Here is a 26,973-nt window from a genome sequence, read left to right on the forward strand (position 1 = left end):
CCCTACACTGCAGTCTCCTACTCACAAAGAGAAAAGTGCAAGAGTTAGGATGGATTAAGGATCATTAATTTTTTCTCCCTAGAGACAAATTAACCTCTGCAGCAATAAGCACAGAAAGAAAAACCGTATTTTGCAGTAGGCAAACAAACCTTGCAAGGAAAATCTAACCCAAATTTACTGTGTTAAACCTGGTGAATTGGCTCTGAATACTCATAAATCACTTCAGCCTTACATTTTAGCAGCAGCCATCCTGTAAAATGTTAAGAAAGAATGAAAGCAACAGGATGGGGATGGGTTTAAGTTAACAGGGATCAGAAGCTCTGACCTATTACTAGTAACACGCAGCCTTCACACAGGTTAATTAACCTTGCAGACAGAAGACTGAGATCAATACAGGGTTTCAGCAGAGAAACAGATTTTCAGCAGGGAAGATTGGTTGTTCAGCCGTGTCTACTTGTAGCATGTAGTGCTGAAGCCACTGCAGGAAAAGACTTTCCTTATTTCCAGAGCAGCCGCTCACCAAGAGCACTAACGTGAGGTGGGGGCATGAGCTTTGTGTTTATGACAGTCACAGGACTGCAAGGACAACCAGTAGCTTCTGAGATCAAAAGGCCATGTACTATTTAGACTTCCATGTACTATTTAGACTTCCTACTATCTGTTTTTAAGGTTTGATTACGTTTCATACCACAAGTCAGACTTGAAACCCCACAAGAACACATCACAATAGGTTTCCTTTTTAAGACATTTACTAAAATTTGTCTATTAAGCCATAGAAACAGCACTACTGAGAAGCCCCTGCTACAGAAATGATACTTATAACCATCTACTACCTTCAGAGCACCTGTAAGCTAAACCTTTTATATAAGCATGGTTAAAAAACTCTGGGCTTAAGGCCCATCTACACTGCTAGCTGGTGCCCCAGAGCTGCTGCTCTGACACGGCAGGCCAAGGAGAGGGAAGCACCAGCTGCAGGCCCAGCACAGCAGGCACAAGTGACATGGTGGTCTCCACACAGCTATCAACGTGCTGAGTCTCTTCACACTCACTAAAAGGCACTTGCTGCACAAAGGGACTGGCTAGAGGCTTCACCATCTCGTCCAAAAGTGCAATAGAGACAGGCCTCAGATACCACTGTAACTTTAAAATTAATACCTTTTTTTTTTAACTGTGGATATTCCCAAACCCTGTAAGAGAAAGTGTGTGCAGCAGGTGCTGACTAGCTTTTAAGTATGAAAACCTCAGATTATTATTCATTTTTCCCTGATCAAGCACTTTCTGTAGTTGCCAGGAGTAGTAGGAGACAACTTGCATCACCTCAAAGGTAAACTGGAAGGCTGGAACAACCAAACTGCAGAAACCCGGGGGCAGCACCCCTGTTCTGGCAGCAGAGAAGGGTTCTACATTGAACTCCTGGCGTCATCTGTTGGTGGAGCTCCAACACTGCAAGCAATTATTTTTTAATTACAGCCGATTCCTAATTGCAGCTGGGAAAAGAACTGCAATTTTCTGTCAGAAACAGCCGAGTTTTGAATGAGCTATGGATCTACAACGTGCACTATTTAAAAGAGAAACCAAGATCACTCTGTATTAAACCCACGCTGATCCGTTCAGCTGAATTGGTGCCCGACTGCCATTTAGTGACACTGCCATTGCTGTACTCTAATTGCATTAGTGGCACTATCAGCAGAAACCAGTCTTCACACCAATGCCAAAATACCAGCAGCAGAACAGGGAAAAGGGATGCACCACCTCCACTCCAGGGTGGTTTTCTGGGGTTTTGTTATTACTGTGTTTTGTTTGGTTGGTTTTTATTTTAAATACTTCATGTGCTGTTTCATATAAATGCAAAGCATTAAGCAATTTCACTCAGAAGAAGAGATTAAAAGCAATTTCAGCCAGACTAGGAAGCCTACATGGAAAATAACATCCTCACCCGTTTATTGTTATTTACCACTTGGTCACGCGGTTGTTTGGAACTCCGTGTGGATACAATTGGAAGTTTTGCAGAAAAATCACACACCTGTATTTTTCACATGTATCAAACACATTTAAAGTTTAAAATTTGTGAGCCTTGACTCGCTCCTCGTAACGTCTCCTTAGGGGTGTCCAGTGCCACTGGTCCGATCGAGTGCAGCTCAGTCTCTCCGGGCGGGTGCCAAAGGGATTCACAGGGTGCAGATCTCTCAGATGGTCTCCTCTGTAGTGCATTGTGCCAGTGCATTCAGCCAGTGTGCCAGTACTCAACCTTGTAAGCCTGGGGTTGGGTTTTCTTTAACTACACAATACAGAAATATAATTTTACATGTAGCTTTGCATGCCTTATGGCCGCTTGCCCTACTATAGGACAGTGCAATAAATACAAATATATGCACACTAGAAAAGATTTAACTGCCATGATCTACGTCTTGTTTATGAGTACAAATTTACCTAGTCAACAATATGACAAATTTAGCAGAAAAGAGTGGCGATGGCAGTAATATTCTACTACAAAAACAAGGCTAGAAGCAAAGTGTCCTCAAGCTACAGAAAACTTGCTACTTCCTAATATATGATGTAGGGCCCAGTTCTGCCAAGTGCAGAGTCATGATCAGCAGATTGCACCAGAACATGCTTTTCCCCCATTTAACAATGAATACTTCTACAATTTATTTGGTTTTGATAATTGTTTATAAATAGCACACTATAATGACTATTAAACTATACAGCAACGTGACATTTATAGCCTAATCCTGAATACAAAGTTCAAAGAACGTGACTACAAAGGCCAGAGAGCAAATGTCATTGACTAAAAGCATTTCCACTTCAGTATTTATTGAATGTTCTCTTACACAAACACTTCTTGATCATGAAACCAAAGGAACAGGATTTCCTATTCCCTCTCTGCTCCAGTAGTAATTTAACCACACATCACCCTTATAAATTAGTGGTGGATTTCAACAGGTATCCCCTTGGGGCTATATAGTTTATATACTTTATATATATGCACATTTACTTTGAATTCTATGTAAAAGTTGAAAAAATGTTTGAAAGAAAAACTCAGAATATATCCCAGCTTTTTCAGAAAAAAAAAAAAATACAAATTAGTTTTATAACCACTATTCAATTTATCAAATTTTTTTTTTGACGTATTTACCTTTAATTATGTACACATTACAGGAAATAAAACTTTTTCCACAAACATTCTCTAAGGTGACAGTTATCAATAGAATGATAGAATAGTAGCAGGAAGAATATTAAACAAATGGGGGCGATCAATTTCTGCTTTTAAAAAGTAAAAAGTCACCATATAATTAAGTACAAAAACCTGCATCGAATGACAACTGCTGGTGTAGTAACTTGATCAGGTATGGAGACCAAGAGTAGAGTAAAGCCCTATGGTAATAATATTTCTGTAGCATTTCCACTTGGTGTGTATATTCTAAATGTTGGCAAAGTTTCTGTAGCATTAGCTTATACAAACATACGAGTCCTCAGTCAGCTGCATAAAATGGAACAAGTGTGTTTTAATTCTCCTGAAATGCACCTGAAATCCAGAGTGTCACTTACAAACTGCATAATGAAACTTTTCTTCAGAAAAATATCTGTTTGGCATCTCCAGGGCTCTGTTCCATCGGACAATAGGGGCATTTTAATCTGGGGACAAAGACAACGCGTTAGAACTGAAGCAACGTGCAACAACTGAGCATTAAAGGTTTTGAGCTTGCAGTGATGGTCCCTCCTCTTTTTTTCCCCCTGTAGCATGAAGCAAACACACTCTTGAGCTGTGACATGTTACCTGGCTTTACTAAAAGTCACCTTTAGCTGAGAGAAACCTCACCACGCTTTTTCTTCTTATATTCCTTCTCACCTTTCACCCACACAACCCTGAATTATTAAATACCAAGAAATTACTCTTCATGAGTCACCTATTCTACTTCTGGATTAGTTTGTTGCATTTCAGTCATTTTAAACAGGCTGGTAGCTTTCAGCTGGAGCTCCTCAGCATTCTGTGCATTTTGCTGTCTGGCTCCCCAGATGCTGTGATTTTTCAGCCCACTTAGATCAGCTCCTGCAGGCTATGACCAAAGAGGTCAGCCTGGCCTCCCTACCGAGGTCTCCACTGATACAATTCCACCAGCTTACAATATTCCTTCTAGCACTGATCCATTTTTTTTCCCCTGTCTAAGTCTGGGCCTTTCACCTCCCTCCCTGACCCCGAGTTAATACTCTCAGAGCTGTGCTGTCACCAAAGCTGATCAATGAGAGCATCAAGAATGAGTGATCAGGGACAGGAGTAATGTAGCAGCAAGTTTACTGGCTTAAAATGGCTGAAGTCACCCACAAAGGCAGTAAATACCTTTAGGCTTTTCTAGAAAGCAAACATCACTCTAGATTTTCATTCATAGCATTATTTATTTGCACACTGAATTTTGCAAAGCAACATACAGCTCTAAATTGAGCAGATAGCCTCCAAGGAAGTTGTATATATTATTCAATCCAAATTAACCACTGGTTCTTCCTCAAGGAAAACTGTATACCTCTCCCATTTTCTCCTTCACAAAGGTCTGTAGGCACCCCTCTGAATTTAAGAAGGAGTACTTCCCCAGTGATAATTCAACTACCTGCTCCATTACTAAGTCCTGTTTCCCCAGAGGTCTTATTTTATTCTTTAAGGGATGTTTCATGCATGACTAACCTTGCTCCCAATGAAAAACTGTGTCTGTGAAAGTCTCCATTTTGAATTTAAGACACTACAAGGGTACTTAAAACTCAAAAATTACTCTGCTCATTGCATTCCTTCACATAATCTCACTTTCCACAGCATCAGAGGGTTTATTACAATTTTCTCCAGCGCATCAATCTGGCTTATCTGGCTCCTAAGTCATCCCCTAATATTAACAAGTTTCCACACATTATGCAATTATGAACTCAATTTTCCCAAAACACAGTATTCCAGTCTTAAGTTTAATTCCTGTCTGTATGTTGTTTGAAGTAAAAGAATGGTACTTACTTGCTGCCATTAAACATTTTATTCAAAGCATCTCTTGATATAATATGACCACAGACTAATTTCATAGGTGGATTATTATCTGTTGTTTGCTGACGAAGAATGGGACAGGCAAATATTGAATGATACCAGCACTTCTTACCAAGGTCCACTTCAATCTGTGAAAGCAATTAACATCATTTATCTTGGGAAACAACATTTCCAGACAATTATTGCTTCAGGTCATCGCCCCTACTTAATGGATTTCATAAGTCACCTGTGAAGGCAGCAAAATCTGTTATGTGGACGCTGGACAATTTCCTAGACAAAAATACTTAATTTTGGTCTTAAAGTGGTAACCTATGCTGCTTCTCCCCACCTCCAATAAAGTAGAGTATTCTGCCAAAGGACAAGAGCATACTTCAGTGCAGACCTATGCCATGGCAGGAAAACTGGGCTGATGATCCCACAAGTCTTTCTGCGTTTCCTAGTCAGTCTTTCCCAAAGTGGTTCAGATGACAGATCTTATTTAAAGGGGGAGAGGGGAAAGAAACACCAATGAACTCAATGGCAAACACAACAAACAAAAACAACCCTCCCCCAAAAAAAAAACAACAACAAAAAAAAACACCCCAACACCCACTCACCACCACAGAACACCCTTGGATTATGTCAATGTTCTACAGCTTCTGAAAAGATACTCCCAATGTCTACATGTCACATCAATAATGAAGTGTACCAGAATCATTTGAGTACCAACACAGAAGACACTGGTACAGCACAACTCTTGCCATCAGGATGAAATTATTTCAGGAATGGACATCTCAGAGAACATGTCTGTGACTGCAGGAATCAAGTGAGAACTGCAAAAATCACAGCTTCTGTACCTGAAGCTCCTGCCTCTGACCAGTCCTCTGTTCTGACACAATCTTCTACAGAATTTGACAATACAGTCTCTTCACACTACTTATCTCTGTCTTTGCATGATGAAAATAAGGCTTCCCATCCCCACACTACTTTAGCAGTACACACTATAGACACTTAAGTTTAGAAAATGCAATGAGGCACGTATGTATAATTAACTGATCTGCATCTGACAGCAATCTTGTCCCCAGTGCTCCCTCGCTAATCACTCCTGCCTGGATGGCAGGGCATCAATCCAGTCTGTCAGGCTTGGAGGTCACACTCTGAGTGTTACAGAAAACACAGCTGGGAGAAACTCACCACAGGTACTTACACTGTAACTCAATCTCTTCCCGCTACAATCCAAGAGGCTAACTCAGTTCATGCCCAGTGTGCACTAAATAGGTTTCCTTCCAAATCAGGAGCAGGCCACTGGAGAGCTGCACACACCCGCCAAGAGCTATAAAGGGAAACTGGGGTTTCGTAACAACTGACTCCATTTCAGCTGAAACAAATGAGCTGTGCTGGAAGTGTAACACCTCAGATCCCAGCTCAGTCCCCATCTCCCCTGATGAAGCCCTAATCCTTTGATCCATCGGCCTGATAAAGAGCCAGTGCAAAGCAGCCCACGGGCAGAGCTCGAGCCTAGCCAGAGGAAGTTCATGTTTCTCAGTGGGATGTGTTTCCTTTTGTTATATAAAACATCCCACCTGTTCAGTGTAAGGCTAAGGGAGAGGTGAGAGCATCTGTTTTATTAAGGTCATTTAATCAAAGATCTTTTCAATGAGAAAGGGGATAGCAAGTGAAGAGGAGAACAACAAAAAAAATAATCAAGATGTAAAAAAACCTGACAGACAAAAGTAACAGAGACAGTAACAAGAAACAACCTTGTCAGTCACACTAATTGATAGCTCATCAAGAAACTGTAACCAAGCCTGGACTTTGCAACAGGCAAGAAGGGAAACCTGAGGGACTTGGAGAGGAGAGGTGCTCAGCAGAACCACACAAACTGCAGGAGGGACGTGCAGAAGGGGAATGGGTAGGAATGGCCAGATTCTGGTATAAAAGGGGCCAGAAGGGCCACGCCAGTATTTGAGGGTCCCTGAACATGCATTTGCTTGTGAAATCTAGAGTGCTGTGTCTATGCTTTCACCAGTGAACTTCAGTCTCTACCAGCCAGAGAGGAGGAAGGGACCTTGGCTGGCTAGACTTATGTTTTATGCAAATGCTGTACGTGGGTGCTGCTGAAGGCACAGCCTTGTCTGAGGCAGCCTGCGGAGCCGGTCTCATCAGTGTCCTTTGGGGGGGTGGAGGGGGGGGGATGTCTGAGATTCATGGCTCAGCTTCCCTGAGGAACTTGCTCCTTTCCCTGTTCAACCCTACTGGTTGAACGTCTGGACGGAAAAGCAGCAGGTACCTCCACTGGCCTGGGATGGAGACCCCCAGGTCCCTGTACAGTAGATGGCCCCAAGCCCCAGAGCTGCTGGAGGTGGCTGCCAGGTAGAACATGCCCCAACTTTCACCACAGAAGAGACCTGCAAAGAGCATTTGCCCTTAGAAATGTGCCCTGGGACAGCTCAGCATCAACTCACCGGTAGCTCATCCTTCTGGTTCCACACACCAGTGCACTGCCTCTGCTCAATCACTGCCTTGATATTGATCAGAGCTGGTAGCGCTACGCAGCCTGCCGAGAAACTGCAGACAAAGGAGACGTCAGCACAGGGGCTTGCCAGGAACCAGCATTCTGCACACTCCTGCTTTACAGGTTAAATGGGACACGAGTTGTACTACTTCATTCAGTTGTACTTCTAAGCTCCCTTTCAAGTATAAAAACCAAAATGTTTGGGGCACTTTATCAGTAGCCCTGCACCTTGGGCTGGGGCCCTCATGTTCCACATTCCAGGCTGGAAACACCAGTTAATCCCCACACTGACTCTGACAATGAATCAATTTTCTACACCACCCACTTTGATTTTGAGCTGTAGAGGAGGAAGACGACATGCTTAGTTTATATAGGTAGTTGCTTTCAAGATTACATGCAGCCTAAGAGTTTCCACATAACCCACATGTACACACAACCCATAACCCCTTAACTATATGTAATTATCATGTAAAGGAGCATGACATGCCACCTTCACCTTAAATAAAGAGAAGAAATGCTGTAAAAAACACAGGAAGGCAACTGAAGGAAGGAAGGAAACCACAGCCTGTAACAAGAATGGCAGCATATAACTGAATAAAGTCCCAGAAGCTCCAGGAGCTACCCATGGCCAGAATTTACCACAGTATTTTGAAATATTTCACTATGTTACAAAATGAAGTATGACACCAAGTTTCCATAAATTACCCAATATTTTGATGGATTAAAGTCTGATAACAGTACTATAAGCCCGGAAATCAGCAGCAACAAAAAATGGATTTGACCTTTGCATCAGGCTGCTTTGTTTCTGTGCCAAATTTTACTAACTTGTGCAAGTTTTAATGTCTACATAAGTCAGGACCTCTCTTTCTAACTCCAGATACTTAGGTTTATGTTTCTTCGGGAACATTCTGGCTAGTTTACTTGGGAGGAATGTGCCTGAAGCCTGTGGATCTCTTGACTATGCCAAATTGAAGGGAAAAAAAAAAACAAACAACAAAACAAACAGGAGGGCAAAAAAAAACCCAAACATCACCACACACAAACAAACCACAGACACCAAAAAAGCATACCACTCACCTCTGACTGTCCATTTTAATCCTTACACTTTGCTTTTTGTTTATTTCAGCCCTAAGTGTAACTTGTGTTAACATGTGGCAAGTTTAGATAAAGAGCATTTGCAGAAATAAAAGTATTACTGCTTTAAGGATTTTGTGTGAATCAGAGAATGGGTTTGGTTGGAAAAGACCTTTAAGATCACCAAATCCAACTGTTAACCCAGCACTACCAGGTCACCACTAAACCATGTCCCTCAGCACCACATCTTTTAAACACCTCCAGGGATGGGGACTCCACCACTGCCCTGGGCAGACCATTAGTGAAAAAAAAAAAATCTCTGGAAGAGCCCTCTGAGAGTCTAAAAACTCAAGTAAATACTGAATTCAAGTGGTGTCCTGGAGCCCTTCAGGACACTGAACCATGACCTCCTTAGCACAACAAGAGTTTTCCCACTGACACCACGGGGCCTGTGTAGGATTAAATAAATATTGGAGAAACCCATCAGCCTTAAACTAGTGACCACCACTCCTGCTCTGGAAAGTAAAGTATTTTACAGCAGGGATTTAACTTCAAGCTGGTTTAATTTGTAAAGGATTTCTAGCACTCAAAGGTCACACCAGTTTAAAACACAGTCTTGTTTATGACAAAAGACACCACCCATATAGTAAATATAATTCAGTGCAATTGATTTCACACCAGGCACAAAGCAAAAGTCCAACCAACCCAAACATCAATAACAGGGATTTTCCACTTCACTGAAAACCTCTTGGCCATTTGCACTGAAAAACACATTACAGCATCAGTGCACGAGCAATTAAAATGTAAAGGATTGCTGTTAATTTGACTGAAACAGGAAAACCATGAAAATCAGTGATAGAAGTTTTAGGTATCTATAAAACCCTCAAACTGGAACTCATAATGTTTATTGTAGAGACAATTAATCTGAAGGTGCTCCCTTTGTGGTTTCTGTTGTACTTGGTGCAAACAGAAGCAGAAAGCTTGGCCATTTTTAGAGCTCTAACTAGAGAAGTCTAATAATAGTTACATGGAAACCATAAAAAGCCAAAACACACAGAAAAAGAAGAGGTCATGAAGCTTCTGCTAAACACCAAATCTAGCCCAGAAAGGTACATACAACTTATTTTCTATTCAATGTCTGCAATGAAAATGAGAACATCAGGCAAGTGCATCTGGGGAGCTGACATCCAAAGGCTAAATAGCAGCTAATCTGTTTTATCTTCAGAGAAGCTAGAAGGAGATTAGGTTGGTTTGTCTTCACATTTCCTGCAGCCACCTACAGATTTGCATTTTGTCAGATTAGCTCCTGAACTTGGAATTGCCTCTTTTTTCTTTGCAATTGAAGTCCAGCGAACAACTGGGAAATTTTAGCAGCTGAAATCACAACATAACTCTTAAGCATTCTTCAAAGAAGAAGACAGGTAAAGTAATGTCTGGATTAAAACTCAAGATAATCAAATGCTGACATAATCACAACCACGGTTTGGGGTTTTTTTGCAGTTAAACAGCAGGGACAGTTTTCACACATTTGCTGTGGGAACCACTGGCCCATTGCCATCCTCATCCTTCCCACTGATGCCTGAACTACAGAAGCCAAATTCTGTCCATGGGTGCTTCCTCTTGAGCTGCAGTGGTGCAGGGTAAAGCGCAGCACGCAGGAACCTCTGGTTTCTAATCTTTGCAAATCTTGTTAGAGCTAATTGAAACTATACTCTGAACTAACACCAGCGAGGTGAGACTACTTCTCAAAAGCAGTTTCTGTTGTCCTCAACAAGAAACAGAAACCAAAACGCTCTATACCTGGTCTTAAAAGCAAGTGAAAATGAGCATACCTAACACTGAGAGGTGACTCCACTGAGAGCCCCAGCAGAGCACAAGCATCTCTGGTGAAGATGTCACAGATGTCTGCCCACTGGTTCGCATCCAGGAGATGGACGTACGGGGAGTTCTCGATGCCTTGCCGCAGGTACACCAGGCTGCCCATCAGCACCTGAATATCTGCCAGGGACCAGCAACAGTCAGTCACTGCATGCTACAGATACAAGCCAGCATCTCCTTTTAGCTTCTACGTGGAACAGAGGCAGGTACACCAAACCAGCAATGCACATCCTCCTCTCTAGAGAGCACAGTTGCAGCCACCACACAACAGCCACCTCCAGCTAGGAGAGCTCCTGTCCACTGTGGATAGACTGGGGTCACAGCAGGCTGCCCATTCATTCCTCCAAAGAGGTTTACTCTTTCCTAAGCTTTCTGACACACCCAGTACTCTAAAAGTTAGGCTGTACTGGGTTCAGCTTGAGATGCTTCACTTAACTTACATATTCCTCATCTTTCAAGTTTCATTTCTCTTTGTATTACCCCATGCAGCAGAAAATAGCAGATGACTGTTCCAGGAACATTTCTGTGCATTTTTAACACCTCACCCTGGCAGCAGGCCTATTTGAGATGCAAACTATGTGCTATATAAAGAGACAAAAATCTTAAAATTAAACAAACGTGCAAACATATTAAAATGTAATTTTGTGCCCTCTTTAAAAAAAAAAAAAAAGGAGCTAATTCAACTTGTAACAACTTGAGTTACACATTAAATATAAAAATAAGAAGCCTCTAATAAAATGAAAACAATACATATTATATATTGAAGTTTTTTAAATTTTTTTTTTTTTTACTTTATGTAATACATAAAGTTTAAAAAAATTACATATTACATAAAGTAAAACATTTGGAACATGATTTGTACTTTACTACAAGGTGCCACATCCAAGTGCTTTAAATTCCCCCAGTGTGACCAAAACTTACCTTTCTGATGATTTAGGGCAAAGGGCTGGAAGTTTTTCGCATACTGAAGTGCTTCTCTTTGATTTGCTGTTCCACCCATCAATAAACTAATGAAATATAATCTGTGTAGTTTAAATTCCAAGGAACTATTCTGTGCCATGAGCATTTCTCTGTTGGATACCGCCCACCTAGAAGAAACGAGGTACAATGGGACATGACACAAGAGTAATTTAAGTGTCAGCCTACACCATGTGAAATTATTACAATTATCAACCACCTATTTCAAGGAGAGTATGACTGTTTCCTGATGTTCTGAGAGCACAGAAAAAGGCAAGACCCTTTACAAGTGACTGAGCTACACAGGTTGCACAACATGAGAGCAATGGAACTTCTGGTGCTGCTGTACAGATTAACCTCTGGAAAATTCAGCACTCACCGGCTGGAAGACAAGATGAATTAGGCACAATATAAGGCAGAAACAGCTGCAATTAACTGTATTTGCATTAATAGCACTCCAAATCATAACAAATCCAGACAGTCTGCAGACACTTGTTGAAGAAGTTTGACCAAGAACCTATTTTGCAACTTCCCTGTTCACCAAACATTTCCTCTCTGCCACTGTGGTCATAGGTGTGCACATGTTGTCCTGGAGAGGGGCAGAGTCTCCATGTGGACCTCAAAGACAGACATCATGAAGACCTCACAATGGGGGGTAGAGTGAAGGGAAAACAATTTAAATACCATACTTTATCAGGCTTAAACTTTGCTTTCTGTGTTATTTTCTACTTGGACAATAAAAATATTTCTCACTTTGTGGGTTTCGTTCACCATGGCAACACAACTGTTTCGGTCCCAATAACACAGAAGAATTCTTAAACATGCACCAAGTAAAACGAACTGGAATGTTCAAAGCAGTTCACAAAAAGCTGGGTTTGTGATTTAGGATTTTATCCATCCCTTTCTTGGTTGTCAGTGTGGGTTTTTTTTGTTGTGTTTTTTGTTTTTGCCTTAATTCAGTTTAGGCAGGCCTAAATCAATCCAGTCTCTCTCTTAAGAACTTCAAGTTTCCATGTTCTTCAGTACATCTGTTTCTCATTAGTGTTAATTAGTTACACCATTTTCACTGTGGGGGCCCCATTAAGCAAGGAGCATTTCACTTTTTAGCATGGAAGTGAGGTAGTCTCTGTTCCTTAAAAAGCAGGGGCATGTGGGGCTTCTGTTCTTTCAATCATAGGATCACAAAGGCTGGAAAAGACCTCTGTGATCATCAAGTCAAGCTGCCAACCCAACACTTCCATGGCCACTAAACCAATACTAAAGTAAGAAAATGAAGCATTCTTACAGCAGTGGTAAAGCTTTCAATGCAAGTCAGCCCTCTGCATTACAACGCAGCATTAATGAGCAAGTATCTACTTTCAATTTGTTGTGGTGGAAGTGTCAGGAGTTTGACTGTACTGGCAAGGCTTTGTCATGACAGCAGTAACCTTTTGAAAGGAAATGGTGAAAAAATGGGCTTGCTCTTTGTTAAAAAGCTACTACTGTCCTTAACTTCAAGCAGTTTCAGAGGAGCAGCCTCAGAAGACTGTCGACAGTATAAATCCCCACCAGGAGGGAAGGGGACACTCACTAACCATGAAGGTCTTGGTTATGTTTGTGTTTTGTTGTTTGTTTGGGGTTTTGTTTTGTTTTTTATGATCCACATCCACAGTTTAAAGCAGGTATAGTGGCAATAAAGCTCACTCCCTGCTAAGAAAACAAGAGCCTGAAGTTAACAACAGTAGACCAATAAGAAGCTGAAAGATAAAAGGCTATTATCAATAAACAGTACGACCAGTGCAGTCCCATTAATGAGATACTGATCTGTATGGCATCAAAAGAGCCTCCATCCTCTCCCTGCCAATATCCTCAACCACATGACACAGTACTTCATCTTGCTGAGATCGAGCCTATTTTTCAAAATTAGCTTTTAGGCAGGCTTTCCAATTTTAGCTCTTTGAGTGGCAGCACAGATTTGTATCAGAAGAAAGCAGCCACAGAGGCAAGGCCTGAGGTGTTTGGTCTAGGACGTGCTGTTCCTATTTCTTATAAAAAGAAAAAAACAAGTGAGGTTTAAAACATTCAACCCATTTACTCTCTACTAGTGTCCAAAATCATTAGGGAGCACAACACCTGGCTTCCTACCTCCTCTCAAAGTGATACATTCAGAGTGTTTTCACTTCTGAGATTCAAATCTATCTGAATTTTTACAAGTTTACAGGATAATACTCCAACCACAGGTACTTGGATCTCTCTTCTAGCTCCCAAAAGGGATTTAGTTGAAAGGTGAATCTCATAAAGCCTAGCAAAGATTAAATTTAAACCACACCCCACAGGTCCCAGCAAATACAAGGACCTGTGCACCTTGCTGCTTTACAGAGAGAAAGTATCTCTTCCCCAGGACATGACAGTCAAGAGCTCTGAACCTGCAAGTCACTCCCACCAGAGCTTCACATGGCGACCCACCTGGGCTCCAAAGGGCCAGAATCCACCCAGAAAGAACCTATGGATTTGTCCCCCCTGGCCATCAAACTACAATGAGAAAAGTCACTGGAAATTAATGGGATCCTGGGGAGGTACACAGATTACACAGCTTAGGGTGCAGGGCAAGACTGGGCATCTACAAAGCCAAGTTGCACACCCCACAAAAATAAAAGAAAAATGTTATTGGCAAGCATTCCATACTTAATTCTGAAGTGTAGTATTTTTAAGTGGTGGAATTGTATGAGTAAGAAAATCTGAGAACACTGCAGTTAGATTCTTTTAAAAAAAAAAAAACAAACACAACAGATCTGAACAGTAACTTCTCTCTACCACCACAACAGAGCTTTGAAAATCTTTTCAAGAAGTCATTAATCTGACAGCTCCCTTTCACTGGCAGTGCCCAGGAGCCCCTGGTGTTTGCTTTGCTCCCAGCAGTGAGTGCAGCTGAGCAGGAGGAGCTGGGAGCTGGCAGAGCCAGACTGGCTGCTGCTCCCATCCCGACAGAATCTCACACAGAACCCCTGTGACGCTCCCTGTCCTGGCTCATGAAGCTGTAATTAATTACCCTTGGGTAACACTTGCTCTCTGCTTCAACACCCCTGCCAACAGCCTAACCCCAGAATGGGCCAGACTGCTTTTATGCACCCCTGAAGCTGTACTGACTGATACCAGCTTTAGCCATTTGTCAGCTTTTTGCCCAAAGAACACGTCACCTCTCTGAGCTCCTCACTCATCGAGTCCATCCCTCCAGGAGCCATTTCTGTCCCTCCTCAACACCCACATCTGCCGGGAAGTAACATGGGAAATACCTCCACTAGCATCAGCAGCTGTCAGATAACTGGCTATTTAAGACATCTGTTACCTCCTAAACCGTATAGTTTTGTCACATATTAATCAGCCTCACTAACAACCATGTTTTTCCATGAGCCTCACTACAAATAAGGACCCTCTGTGCACAGCAGTGGGTGAAGAGCAGCAGAGAGCTTTGCACAGAAGTTTAAACAGAATAAACATTATAAACAGAAATGAGAGAGGGTGGGGGAGGGAGACCAGCACACAAACTGGGCTGACAATACATCCCATTCTCTGTCCATTCAGCTGTCTTTGGAATAAGAGCTCCTTTGAAGGACTGTGCCTCCTGCTTTGTTTGAGAAACATTTAACACCCTGCAGGAACTACAAGATATGACTGAGCAGCAGTGAGTAAGGCTTAGGGCCCAGCAAACTGGAGCTAAAAGGAGTTTAGTGACCTGAAGTGGATGGACGCCACAGGAAGTTACAGTTCCTCGGACAGCATCTCCACAACAGCTGCACTACCCCTTGAACTACAAGAACACCCAGTGTAGCCAACAGTGAATCCTGCTCCAGCTGTCACACCCGGCATCTCAGCGTTGCTCCCCTTCAGTTACCCAATTCAACAGCAATAAACCACCTGAGCTTTCCATCTGGGCAACTATACTCCAGGACCAACTACTTAGGTCAAACTTTGCATGACCCAGAGGCATAATCCAGGATTTAGTTTATGAACAGCATGATCTGAATATCAGAGCATCTCTGTGAGAAGTTTAGATGCCAATAAACTCTGAACTGACATACCCATGGGGGTTCACATTAAAGGGAAAAGAAAATGTTTGTTAATATGAAGATGTACTTAACGATAATGCAAAGAAGGTGTCTTAAAGTATATGACTTATGCTTTGGAATGAAACAGATTTTGAATTTGTTTTGGTTTCATGGTTTCTGGTTTTAAAAGGTGACTTCAAAATGGCTTTGGAGTTTTTTTGTCTGGTTTTCAGTTCTCTGTTGTGGGTTTGGGTTTTTTTTCTTACTTCTGAGACCAACCTAAGCTTACCAAAGCTCTCACAACTTCAAAATAATATATATATTTCAATATATACATTTTAATACATACATATATATAGGCTAAGGATTTGTTTGGGGTTTTCTTACTTATTTTAAAATAAAAGCTATTCTAAAATGGGACTGAGCAGTCATGTGCACACCACTAAATCATAAAACAGTAGCCCATGAGACTTTTCATCACCTTCCTCTCCTCACTGTCACTTCTAGCACCAGCTTACATATCTAATGGTTGTGAAGTCTGCTAAGGTCAAAAAAATATCCTGGTCTAAGGCTGACTGACAGAACTCGGATACTCCCAGGAACATTCAGTGTTACCCACTGTCTTGCATGAACTGAGTCAGAAGAAATCTGACAGATCTGACTGTCCACCCAGGCTGCCAGCAGCAGCCTCCAAAGTACACTCTGTCCTTTCACTCCTCTTCCCACCCTGCAGCCCCTCATCTGGAAAGGGAGAGCAACTCAAAGAAAAGTGAGAACTTTGATCCCGAGGCAAGTTCTGCTCACCCCAAAGTCTTGGTGAAGCCAAGAAGACTTGGTGGTACTCAACACTTTTAATAAATCCTGGTAGCCTTCATAATTGGACCTTTTAAAAGAAGGTTCACTCATCACAGAGTGGTAGAGGATGGAAGGGACCTCTGGAGATCATCTAGTCCAACCCTTCTGCTAAAGCAGGGTCACCCAGAGCAGGCTGCACAGGAACGTGTCCAGGTAGGTTTTGAAAGTCTCCAGAGAAGACCCCACAACCACTCTGGGCAGCCTGGTCCAGGGCTCTGGCACCCTCACAGGAAAGTTCTTCCTCATGTTCAGATGGAACTTCCTGGGTTCCAGTTTGTGCATGTTGCCCCTTGTCCTATCACTGGGTTGCCCCCTGCCCTATCACTGGGCACCACTGAAAAGAGACTGGCCCCATCTCCTCTCCAGTAGTTCCCTGCCCCTTTTGAACTGGGGATCCCAAAACTAGACACAATACTCCAAATGAGGCCTCACCAGGGCAGAGATGCACTAAAAGGCCAAGTACTCTCATGGCAAAAAATTGTTTCTCCAAGTGATGTTTCTTCCTGAAACCTTAGATCAGCACCACAAATGATTCAAGTTAATCCCTAGTCTAAGAAAGAGACCCTTGGTTAGCACTGCTCATGGGGAGGGACACAGAGGGGATGAGGGGTTCATTCAGTAATAGACGTATCAAGGGGCAAACAGGGACATATCAAATTTTACCAAAGACAACATTTAAAGTGAAAAACTATGGGTTTGTTTAAAGCATTCAAAAAAAAAGGAGAAACAAAACCTGAGTAGACTCACTCTAGTGCAGGTCTCAAAACTCTAACTTTTAATGCTTCCAATATTCGATTTAACTCCACAAATGGCTCTTTTTGACTTTGATCTATTGATAGGCCAGATTCCTGGGGGAAAAAGAAGGCAGTTGTTAGTTAAGGCATAAAAACCAATGGGATTAAGCTGCTGGTTTTCTGACAGTTTAAACATTCACCTGGAACATTCAAATCAGGACACCACCACAGTTGGTAACACCCAACACCCACACTGGTCATTACCTGACAGAGTTCCTCAGCTACATCCAGCATGCCCTGCCGGAAGAAGTGCTCCACCATCACCTCGTTGAGGATCCTCTGGCTGTCAGCCTGCCAGCACCCATCTATCCCCACGCTGCTGATGTCGGAGTCAAAGTTCTGAAACGTGCACACCAGGAGTTAACAGGCTGGAAAAAAAGCCTCACGTAATTTTTCTTTAATCAGGCAGGACACCTACGTCTCCACCCTGATGCTTTCAGCTGGCCCTAGATTGCCTCCTGTTCAAAGCAAAATGTTCCTGCCAGCTGCTTGATTATCTCCTTTGGCTTGCTTGTTTCAAGTCTGGATATTATTCACCATAAAAAAAATTACACTGATAAATTTTAAGTCTAGCTACCAAATAAGAAGTCTAGTTAACTACTGAAGAGATTTGCAGATGATGATGTGTTTTTGAAGGAAGTATCTGCAGAAAAGTCTTTTTCCGTATGTGAAAACTGAAAATCCATACAGGAGAGAAAAAAAATTGCCTACACTAGAATCAAAATAGCATTATCAGTGCATCACTGTCACTACAGCACACCAAATTAGAAGTAAAAACTTTAAGTCAAGAATTTTTTACATAGCTGGAGGGTAGACAATGCTGAAAAAGGAAGATGTCACTTCTCTCCACCCCCAACAACAATGAAATTCAATTCTCTGAAGACCTCAACATTCCAGCAACAGGATGAGCTTTGAAGATCTGGGAGATCTTTTACAGATCTAACCCTGCTGATCCTACTGCCATGTATTTTTAGGCCAGTGGCCTACGGACATATTCCAGGAATAAATAAAAATACTGTCACGGTGACTCTTCAGTACCACTTGGCACTGTGCCTCTTGGCAGCAGGAGAGCAACACTTGCTCTGAGCCAAGACACAAACCAGGATTTCAGCTGCTAACATGCTTTAGATCAGGGCAGGCCGGTTTATTTGAATAAAAATCCTCACCCATTGCCTAAAACAAACCTCTTACAAAGAGTCTAGAAGTCAGTGCATTGCCTCCTGCCTGACCTGATGACTACAGCTCTTTTCAGGAAGGAACTTCAGAAATCAGAAGTTGAGTGCAAAGAGCAGCACTGCAGCTGCAGCAGCTCTGTGACCCATGTCAGTCCTGCCCCACCTGGGAACCCCAACCCAGCACAAACGTGTGCTTGCCAAAGGAGAATGTTGGTATGAGCAGCCCTCCAGTGCCCTGCACAGCTCAGCTTCACACTGCATCTTCCTTCTGCCTGCTACTGATTAATTCCTTCATCAGCCACCTCCACACCTCCTTTGATGCTGCTCTGTCACCAGGACAAAGGAGCAGCCATCTCATCCCTGCACGCATGTCCTCAAAGCCACCACTCCCTTCAGGTCTCTTGGGAAACTTGCAGTAGAACATTCCCTTTCTGCTAGTAAATCACCTCTGCTGTCCTTCAGAGATCCTGGAGCAAGTTGAGCACTGAAGTTACTGCCACTGATTCAAGTCTCTCATTTAACAACATTTGCACTTGGGTCTTTTCAGCCTGTAAGCTCCTTGTCATGCTGCTCATCTTTAAGCTGTACCTTGGAAAAACTTACAGTTCTGGAAGACTAAATAATACTGTTCTGATTTGTGCCAACCCTTTGAAGCCTTTAAGGTTCACCACCATTGCCAGTTCTGGTCTCACTGTCCAAACACCACCAGCAATGAATTACAGACAAACCAGAAGCAGCAGCAGGAACACACAAGCCTGGTTTTGTCACGTAGGTTTTGGGGGTGGGGGGCATCATCAGTAATCTAAAAATATTCAACTAAGTTCTTTTTCATGCACTTTCAAGTCCTACTGAATGTATAATATCATCATAAACTGTATCCTTCTGGGCAGTTAGCAACCACTAGAGCTGAACCTAGATCTTAAACATAACCACATCCTTCTCATTGCTTGGGGTCAGGGGTGCTAGAGCCCTTGCCTCTGCTCTTTCACAAAATCCACATTTTGTCTGAAAGAACACACCTATGAGCCTTGAGAATCTTTTCAAAACCCCACCATAAATTAGATTTTTTAAAATCCCATAAGAGATGGTAACAATAAGTCACATGAAACTAGATGTGCTGTAGATTCAAGTCATGTCACACAAACTGAGGACCAACTTTTTTTCTCCCCCTCACCCATTCTCCCATCAACCCAGTCTTGATCAGGTTCTCATTTCAATGGTTTTTTTTTTTCTTTTTCTTTTTTTATATTTCTGAGATCTTTATTATCTGGGGGATTCTACTCCTCTGCCTCCTCTGGGTCCTGAGAAGCTTCAAGAACTGACTGCACATATTACAGTGAGTGACTGTCACATGTCAGAACAAATTACTGCTTACCTCTGGCTTACATATTTCATAATTGTCATGCATGTGTGACAGGCTGGTGACTACAGTCTCCAAGTTGGTTCCCAAGACAAAGCTGGCCTTGCAAAGACTCTGTATTTATCTACCCATATTCTTCACAGCAACATAATTAAATGATGTTCAGTAAAGGATTTTAGATTGTTTGTATACAAGTTTTTACATGAAACAAATACCAAGTTCAGTAAAAGTTTCCTTTCCCAAAACAAAGATTGGATTAAAATGGTGACCCTTTAAAAAAAGGCTTAAAAATCAGGGAAAAAATGGAAGGATCTACCATTTACTCCACTTACTTTCCTGAATGAAGGCATTTAACCACTGCTCAGACAGATTGCTGCTAGAGGGGAAAACATCAGCAGCCTCACCAAACATGCTCTGAGATGAATTCAAATTGTTCCAGAAGAGTGACTGATTTACAGAGAGACTGATGAGTGAGCTACCTGGTCACAACTTGCTGAACAGTGACATGATGAGTTCTGGAAGCAAAGCCAATGCCAGTACAAGAAAGGAAAAACTGGATGTAAACATTTCCTTTCAAAGTTAAAAATGCTCTTTGGAAGAAAGGGCAACTCTTCATGGATCAGAAGCAGGTCAGCCATGCAGAACTACTACTACAGAAAAAAAGGTCTCAGTTATTAGGTAAACTTTCCAGGAACTGCTGATTAAAAAAAGCAACACACAAAGTTTTGGCATTTCAGGATTTAACATGGTTCACATTTGATGCCAAATTGGAACTTCATTTTTCAAACGCTTAGGAGCTTCTGTTCACAGAGGGAACTCTGCAGGCAGACAAATCTAGGTCCTGTCCAAGTTCCTGACCAACAACTACAACAACTTAAAAACCAACCAGACTAAACTTTACATACAGGCATAAACCTGGCTCAACACTGGGAAAAAAAGAAAAAAAAAAAAAGAAATTTGCCATGAGCAGATAATTCAGCAAGTCCTTTACAAATCCAAGCCTGTTAAGTAGGAAGCTTGTTGATTTTACATGTAACAGCTCCATTTGGATGTGTTACACAAAACTGGTACCAGTGTTAGCATGATTCCCTAGCTCCAATCAGGCAATAAAATAATGAGTTACATTTATCTGGGCCTGAAGACTGTAAGCAATGTTCTAGAGCTCTCCATCAGTCTATGAAATAAATGAGGATTTGCATGTGACAGAAACAAAACTCCAAACTCATGCATCAAGGCAAGGGCTCCACTGCTTTAAATTCTCACAAGCAGTATTTAGGAAGCAGTAGTATTTTGCCCAGAATGTGCTGAGAATCAATTCACTACATCCATTACACTTAATTATTTCTATTGGTTTAAGCTTAACCATATTATGGTGAAGGAATGGGGGGAGGGCAATTTCAATAGGTTATGGGGCTCAGATGCCAACAAAGACTTTGCTGGCAGGTTACAAACATATTTTCCAGCAGCACAGGGAAATAAATACACATGGAAGATTTCCTTCAAATGTCACTGACCAGGGAAGCATTACATGGATGAGGGGATCAAGGGCACCCCCAGCAAGTTCACAGACAACACCAAACTGAGGAGTGTTGATCTGCTCGAGGGTCAGGAGGCTCTGCACAGAGATCTGGAGCAATGGGCTGAGGTCAGTTGTATGAGGTTTAACAAGGGCCTGCCCTTTGGTTACAACAACCCCAGGGAAAGCTACAGGCTTGGGGAGGAGTGGCTGGAAAGCTGCCAGGCAGAAAAGGACCTGGGGGTGCTGGTGGGCAGCTGGCTGAACATGAGCCAGTGTGTGCCCAGGTGGCCAAGAAGGCCAATGGCATCCTGGCCTGCATCAGAAACAGGGTGTCCAGCAAGAGTAGGGAAGTGATCGTGCCCCTGAGCTCAGCCCTGAGGAGGCCACAGCTTGAGTATGGGCTCAGTTTTGGTCTCCACAGGGTAAGAAAGACCTTGAGGGGCTGGAGTGGGTCCAGAGAAGGGCAGTGAATCTGGGGAGGGGTCTGGGAACATGGCTTGTGAGGAGCAGCTGAGGGACCTGGGGGTGTTCAGCCTGGAGAAGAGGAGGCTGAGGGGAGACCTTACTGCTCTCTACAGCACCCTGACAGGATGGAGTGAGGTGGGGGTTGGTCTCCTCTCCCAGGTAACTAGCTATAGGATGAGAGGAAATGGGTTAAACTACACTAGGGGAGGTTTCGACGGGATATTAACAAGAATTTCTTTCCTGACAGAGTGGTGAGGCACTGGAGCAGGCTGCCCAGGGAGGTGGTGGAGTCACCATCCTTGGAGGGATTCAAAAAACATGTGGACATGATACTTCAGCACATGGTTTAGTGGTCACAATAGTGTTGGGTTGATGCTTGGACTTGATGATCTTAGACTTTTCCAAACTTATTGATTCTATGATTAAATTCTGCCTGGGTATAAACATTACACGTGCTCCTCTAACAAACAGGCTGAGACTTCAGGGTACATTTTAAAGTAATTTCCTTAAGATACTATAGTCAGAGAAAACTAACAAGATTCTAACTACTCACATTTAAAAAAAAAAGTCAAAAAAATTTCCTATTCAAGGAAACAATCCTAACTGATGCTCTGAACTTCACAAAAATACATCCTCCATTATGAGCAAAACTGGCAACTCCTGCAGTTCCCACTGCTTCTACTCTTCTCATGTGAACACCACAGACACTAAAATAAAACTGAAAATCCAGAGTAAGGAGCATGCCAAGCACAGCAAGTTGAGTTCATTTTTGAATACCTCACTGAAACACTCTTGACACTCAACAGGCACAAGGCAGATTATTGGGATCCTCTCTACTATTTTACAAAACCACACACTTGAAATGTAAAAAAATGCTTTTACTTACAGCTATCCTTCTTCAAATAAAAATAGTACATAAACTTAGAACAGCAGGACAGAAACAGCACTGGAAAAACTATGCATGTGACAACTGCAACAGCTTTTTTGAGATCAGACTCACCTCTAAACTTTATTAAGCTTGCAAGTGTTGTTTTCTTTGGCTACTAAGAAATACTACCCCTGATTTCTATCGAAGATTCCCACTCTCCATACACAGCCTAGGGCTGCTCAGGGCACTTAAATGAAGGAGGTACAGCCAAAGCTGAAAGCTTATTTGTACAAAGTCCTCCTGCTAAAGCAGAATAGGAAAGTTTCAAACTTAGGACGAGATTACAAAGATTTATTTCAGGCTTCAAGCCAGTAATAAGGATGGAATTTACTCCAGTTAATTGGTTTAGATATAGCAGCAAGGATTAGAGACAGATGCATCCTTAAGCTTTGGGTAACAGTGACGCTTGGATTAAAGCCATTAGTACAAAGTTTGAGCTCTTGGTGATGGTCAGTCATAGATATAAGCAAAAATAAACATAACAGCTGCACAGATGTTCTGCCCAATAACACAGTACTACGTGCTTTGCTTCTTCCTGGCACTGTTAAATTATGCTTTAACAGATTATCCTCAGGAACAAAGTTTAAATGAGATTCCCAAGGGATGAATGAGTATTCTGTAATGCTGCAGATGTCTTTGTCCAGATGAAGACTCATATACTAGTGTCCTCCTTAGTAAGATTATAAAGGTGCACCTCAAACCCAATGTTTAACCCTAATCAACACAAGCACATTCTGATATGGAATTATCGCTGTAAAAACATCCAAAAAAAGCAAGTACAAGACTCCTTGCCTGCAGAACTACAGAAGGAAGGACACACAGGTGGAAAAAAGCATGGCCTGAAAGCATACATATAGCAACACTTACACCAAAAAAGCATTATTTCAAACAATTGTTAATGTCTACCTACAAAAATATACTCAGACCCTTGTCACTCTTCAACGTGTCATTCACAGAAGAATGCTTCACATGCAAAGCTTCAAGGCTAAGCTGCCCCACCTTATTATCTGTTATGGCATGGACACAGATAGGCCACTTTTCAGTTCTTTGCTACTGACAATTAACTAGAAAGGCCATATATATGTATGTAATAAAACCACAGTATTTCTTATTGAGACAGATATTGATGCAAACCTTTTGCTAAGCTGATATAACACACACTATTACTAAATCTAGTGATCTCTACAGGGCACGTTCTCCTGGAAATCATGAGGTTTCAGCTGCCCCAGAAGAAATACTCCAGATAAAATGAGTTTTGAAAGCAAGTACTGTACACCCCCCACTGTCTTGCCTCTGTCCCAGGCCTGTGGTTGACAGGATTTATTTAAAACTCATTGTAGCATAAATCCAAAGGAGTATGCACCACAGAATATATGCCATGATAACACAAATACAACATACCACAACACAAATACCTTATCAATGGCTTTTCCAACTCGGGATACGCTGCTGTGAATGTCTTTATGATCAGAGGCCAGTTTTTGAACTGTGTCTTTTATTCTTTTACAACACTGTGTCATAACAAGTGAAATCGTCCCTGACAGGTCTCCATCTTGATCTAGAGGAGAGAGAGGAAAATTACTAACTTTGTTACAAGCAAATGATAACATTACATCTCTCAATATGTGACAACATATAAAGGCAAGAAGTGGTATTAAAAGAAGTGCCACCTAGAAAGTATTTGCAAAGCAAGATGAGTTTTAAATAAAGGAAGATGTACAGGACACATCTCACCCATGGCATTAGGAATCCAGTTGGGCACACAGTAACACCAATCAAGTCCAACAGTTTAAAAAAATCATGTAAAGATCTTATGTGTCCCAGTCACCACAGAGTAATAAACACACCTCAAAGAAACACCCCAATCCACCACTCTTGCAGGACACAACAGGAAGCTCCTGAACCTCCTCCATGATCACTTTCCTTTTAGTCAGTTTCCTCATACATCATACCTTCAACTCCACCAAGGTGCAAGCAAAATTTGGATTAATGAGGGCCCAATTATATCAGACTCTGCCTGCATTTGAGCTGTATGAAACTTGCTTCCTGACTGGTGGAAATAGCTCTAAACAGAGTCAACCAGACTCAAATTCTCCTCAACGGATGAGAACCAGCCAGGTTTTAAACTGATGTCCAGCCAAGAGGTGTAGTGCTGCATGACCCATTCCATGGCCAAAATCACAAACACAAAAGGTTTACAAGCCCCTGACGACAGCACCACACTGAACAGTTCACACTCTTCGTGCTTCCACTCAAACACAACTCAGTAGCTTTAGTCAGAGAACACCCTACATCCTGGTGTGCTTTACTCCAGCCCTTTATTTCAGCTGCTGCTTTCAAAATACAAGGAGAATCTCTTTTCCAGTCTTAGCCCTGAGGTCCCCTCCTCCCTCAAAGTTCATCTACATGGAGGACCTTCCCTTTAGGGACACAGACAGGCTAATTTAAGTGGGAGAGCAGCCCAGAAATGCTTCCCTAGAATTCCAGATCCAGACTCTTCATGTGAAGAAAAAAATCCCCAAAATGTCTCTTTAGGCAAAAAAGATTTTAAAAGCAACCACATTTCCCATAAAGTCTGTTCCTTTCTCATTTAGTATTTTAACATGCCTTTGTTTCCAGCAGCACATCCAGAGTCCAGCTTCTGGTACTTTGTGGAAAGCAAAAGGCAGACACACAGAACTGCTGCTGCAGGACTGACAGCCCCAGAACAACAGAAGCAAACTGCACCTCCCACAGCACACCCTTTGCAGTATGCCTCCGAGGAGAGAAAACAAAGGAAAACCAGAAAAAAAAGCTGTAATCATAAGGGGCAGGTAATAGTTTGGCAGCCACTTATTCCAGATACCTTCCTTTATGCATCCCAACTCTCAACCCTGCTGCTGACATCAAGAATGGAAATAGCCTTCTGTTGTTACACACTAAAAGTCCCTCATTTCTAGAAAAGTAAATGGCTCCTGCTCATCCCAAGGCACAGCTGAAGCTTTAATAGCAGCTCTACAACAGCCATAGCTTTTTAAAAGAAAAAGAAAAAAGCTTTAACATTTTTCTCCCTCCAGTGCCACAAAGCCAACGATCACCTCAGGGCAAAGGGCTAACAGGGCTCTGTATTCTTCCCAGTGAAGGAGTGAGGAGTAATGGGATCGAATCAGCCCCTTCCCTGCGTGGTCTCAAACTTCACTCTGTGCATGCTGAACTAAAAACTAAAATTTCACTCCACTATTACATAAAGTTCACCTCCTAAAACTATTTCAAGAATAATTCTTATTTCTTGGTTGCTACTGGATTTTCATGACAGATATTTTAAAAGCCTTCGTGTGACTTTAAACAACAGTCTCATGACTTCTGCCAAGGCAAAATGATCACAGATTACACAAGAAGCAAAATGGAAATACTCCTTCCCCAGTAAACACAGAGGTTAAATATGCTCTCTTAATAGTCTTTTTTATTTTTCCAGGAAAGCCATTAAGCTAAAACCCAAACTTACAGGCACAAACATTGCTACCCCAAGCAAGTGAATTACTCGTCCCTAACATTTACTGTAGCAGAAACTAGCTACAGGGAAGCAATGAAAATGTAAACTCAGGGAAAGCCATTAGAGCTGTAAAAGAAAAGATTTCTCCCCTGCACCCATCTCTTTCAGCTTTGAGCTAGGAGCTACTTCTAACAAAGCAGCACAAGCCTGCAGACAGTCCTACCAGGAATTCAGCGTTCACACAACAGTACAGACCAACAGCTTCTCTCTGTATGGTGCACACACAGTCACAATTAAAAAACAAATCAAAAAAACAAAAACACAAACCCAACAAACAAACAAAACAGAACATCAGTGAGCAGACACCTGGCACAGAGTAGAGTCCAAAGCCAAGTTTACTCAGCCAGACACATTTATACCAGCCAAGAACTCCCAGTCCCACCTCGGCTACTGCAGGAGGTGAGTTATATTAGAGGAAGAGAGAAGAAAAACAAACTTTGCCTTCCTACTCCCAGGCCTTCCCACAGGGCTGGTCTGCACTTCAGCCTCAATACAGGAACAGCTCAAGTCATTTTAAGAGTGTGTTGGACAAAGAAAATCAAGTTGAGAGGCTGAAGCAACTTCTAACAGTTTCTTTTCCTCCATCCACTTCCTTTCCACATCCACTGCCTATTTAAGATCTTTTCATGTATTTCTGCTCTTAAATCCTGGCCTACAGAATTAAGTTCAGCAGCAGAAGTGAGGGACTGTTCAGGGTTTTTTTGCCCTTCCTCCCTTAGAAATTATCTACACAGGAATATTTGTGCAGTTCACACCCCTGAACTACAGAGCCCCATGTGAGGAGGTCTGGCTGCTTCTAATGCCATCAATTTTCAGAAATGCTCAGGATACAGCATACAAAAGATGCAAATACCTGTTCCTATGAGAAAATTACAAATAACATCCTAAATATATATA

The 26,973-nt window shown here is 42.1% G+C and overlaps 1 protein-coding gene across 1 annotated transcript; it reads right to left on the reverse strand.

Annotated features, from left to right (window-relative positions):
• Nucleotides 1–1,913: 1,913 nt before the first annotated feature.
• On the reverse strand, nt 1,914–24,104 carry RMND5A (required for meiotic nuclear division 5 homolog A (S. cerevisiae)). Its single transcript, XM_008949436.1, has 8 exons — nt 23,960–24,104; nt 17,302–17,436; nt 17,051–17,151; nt 11,388–11,554; nt 10,421–10,586; nt 7,465–7,567; nt 4,994–5,148; nt 1,914–3,636 (listed from the first exon to the last, which is right to left on the reverse strand). The coding sequence occupies exons 1-8, from the start codon at nt 24,062–24,064 to the stop codon at nt 3,573–3,575; spliced, it is 996 nt and encodes a 331-aa protein (XP_008947684.1). The 5' UTR covers nt 24,065–24,104; the 3' UTR covers nt 1,914–3,572.
• Nucleotides 24,105–26,973: the final 2,869 nt, after the last annotated feature.

The sequence above is a fragment of the Merops nubicus genome, unplaced genomic scaffold (genome assembly GCF_000691845.1).
Source record: "Merops nubicus isolate BGI_N331 unplaced genomic scaffold, ASM69184v1 scaffold10191, whole genome shotgun sequence".
In the NCBI taxonomy this organism is placed as follows: domain Eukaryota; kingdom Metazoa; phylum Chordata; class Aves; order Coraciiformes; family Meropidae; genus Merops; species Merops nubicus.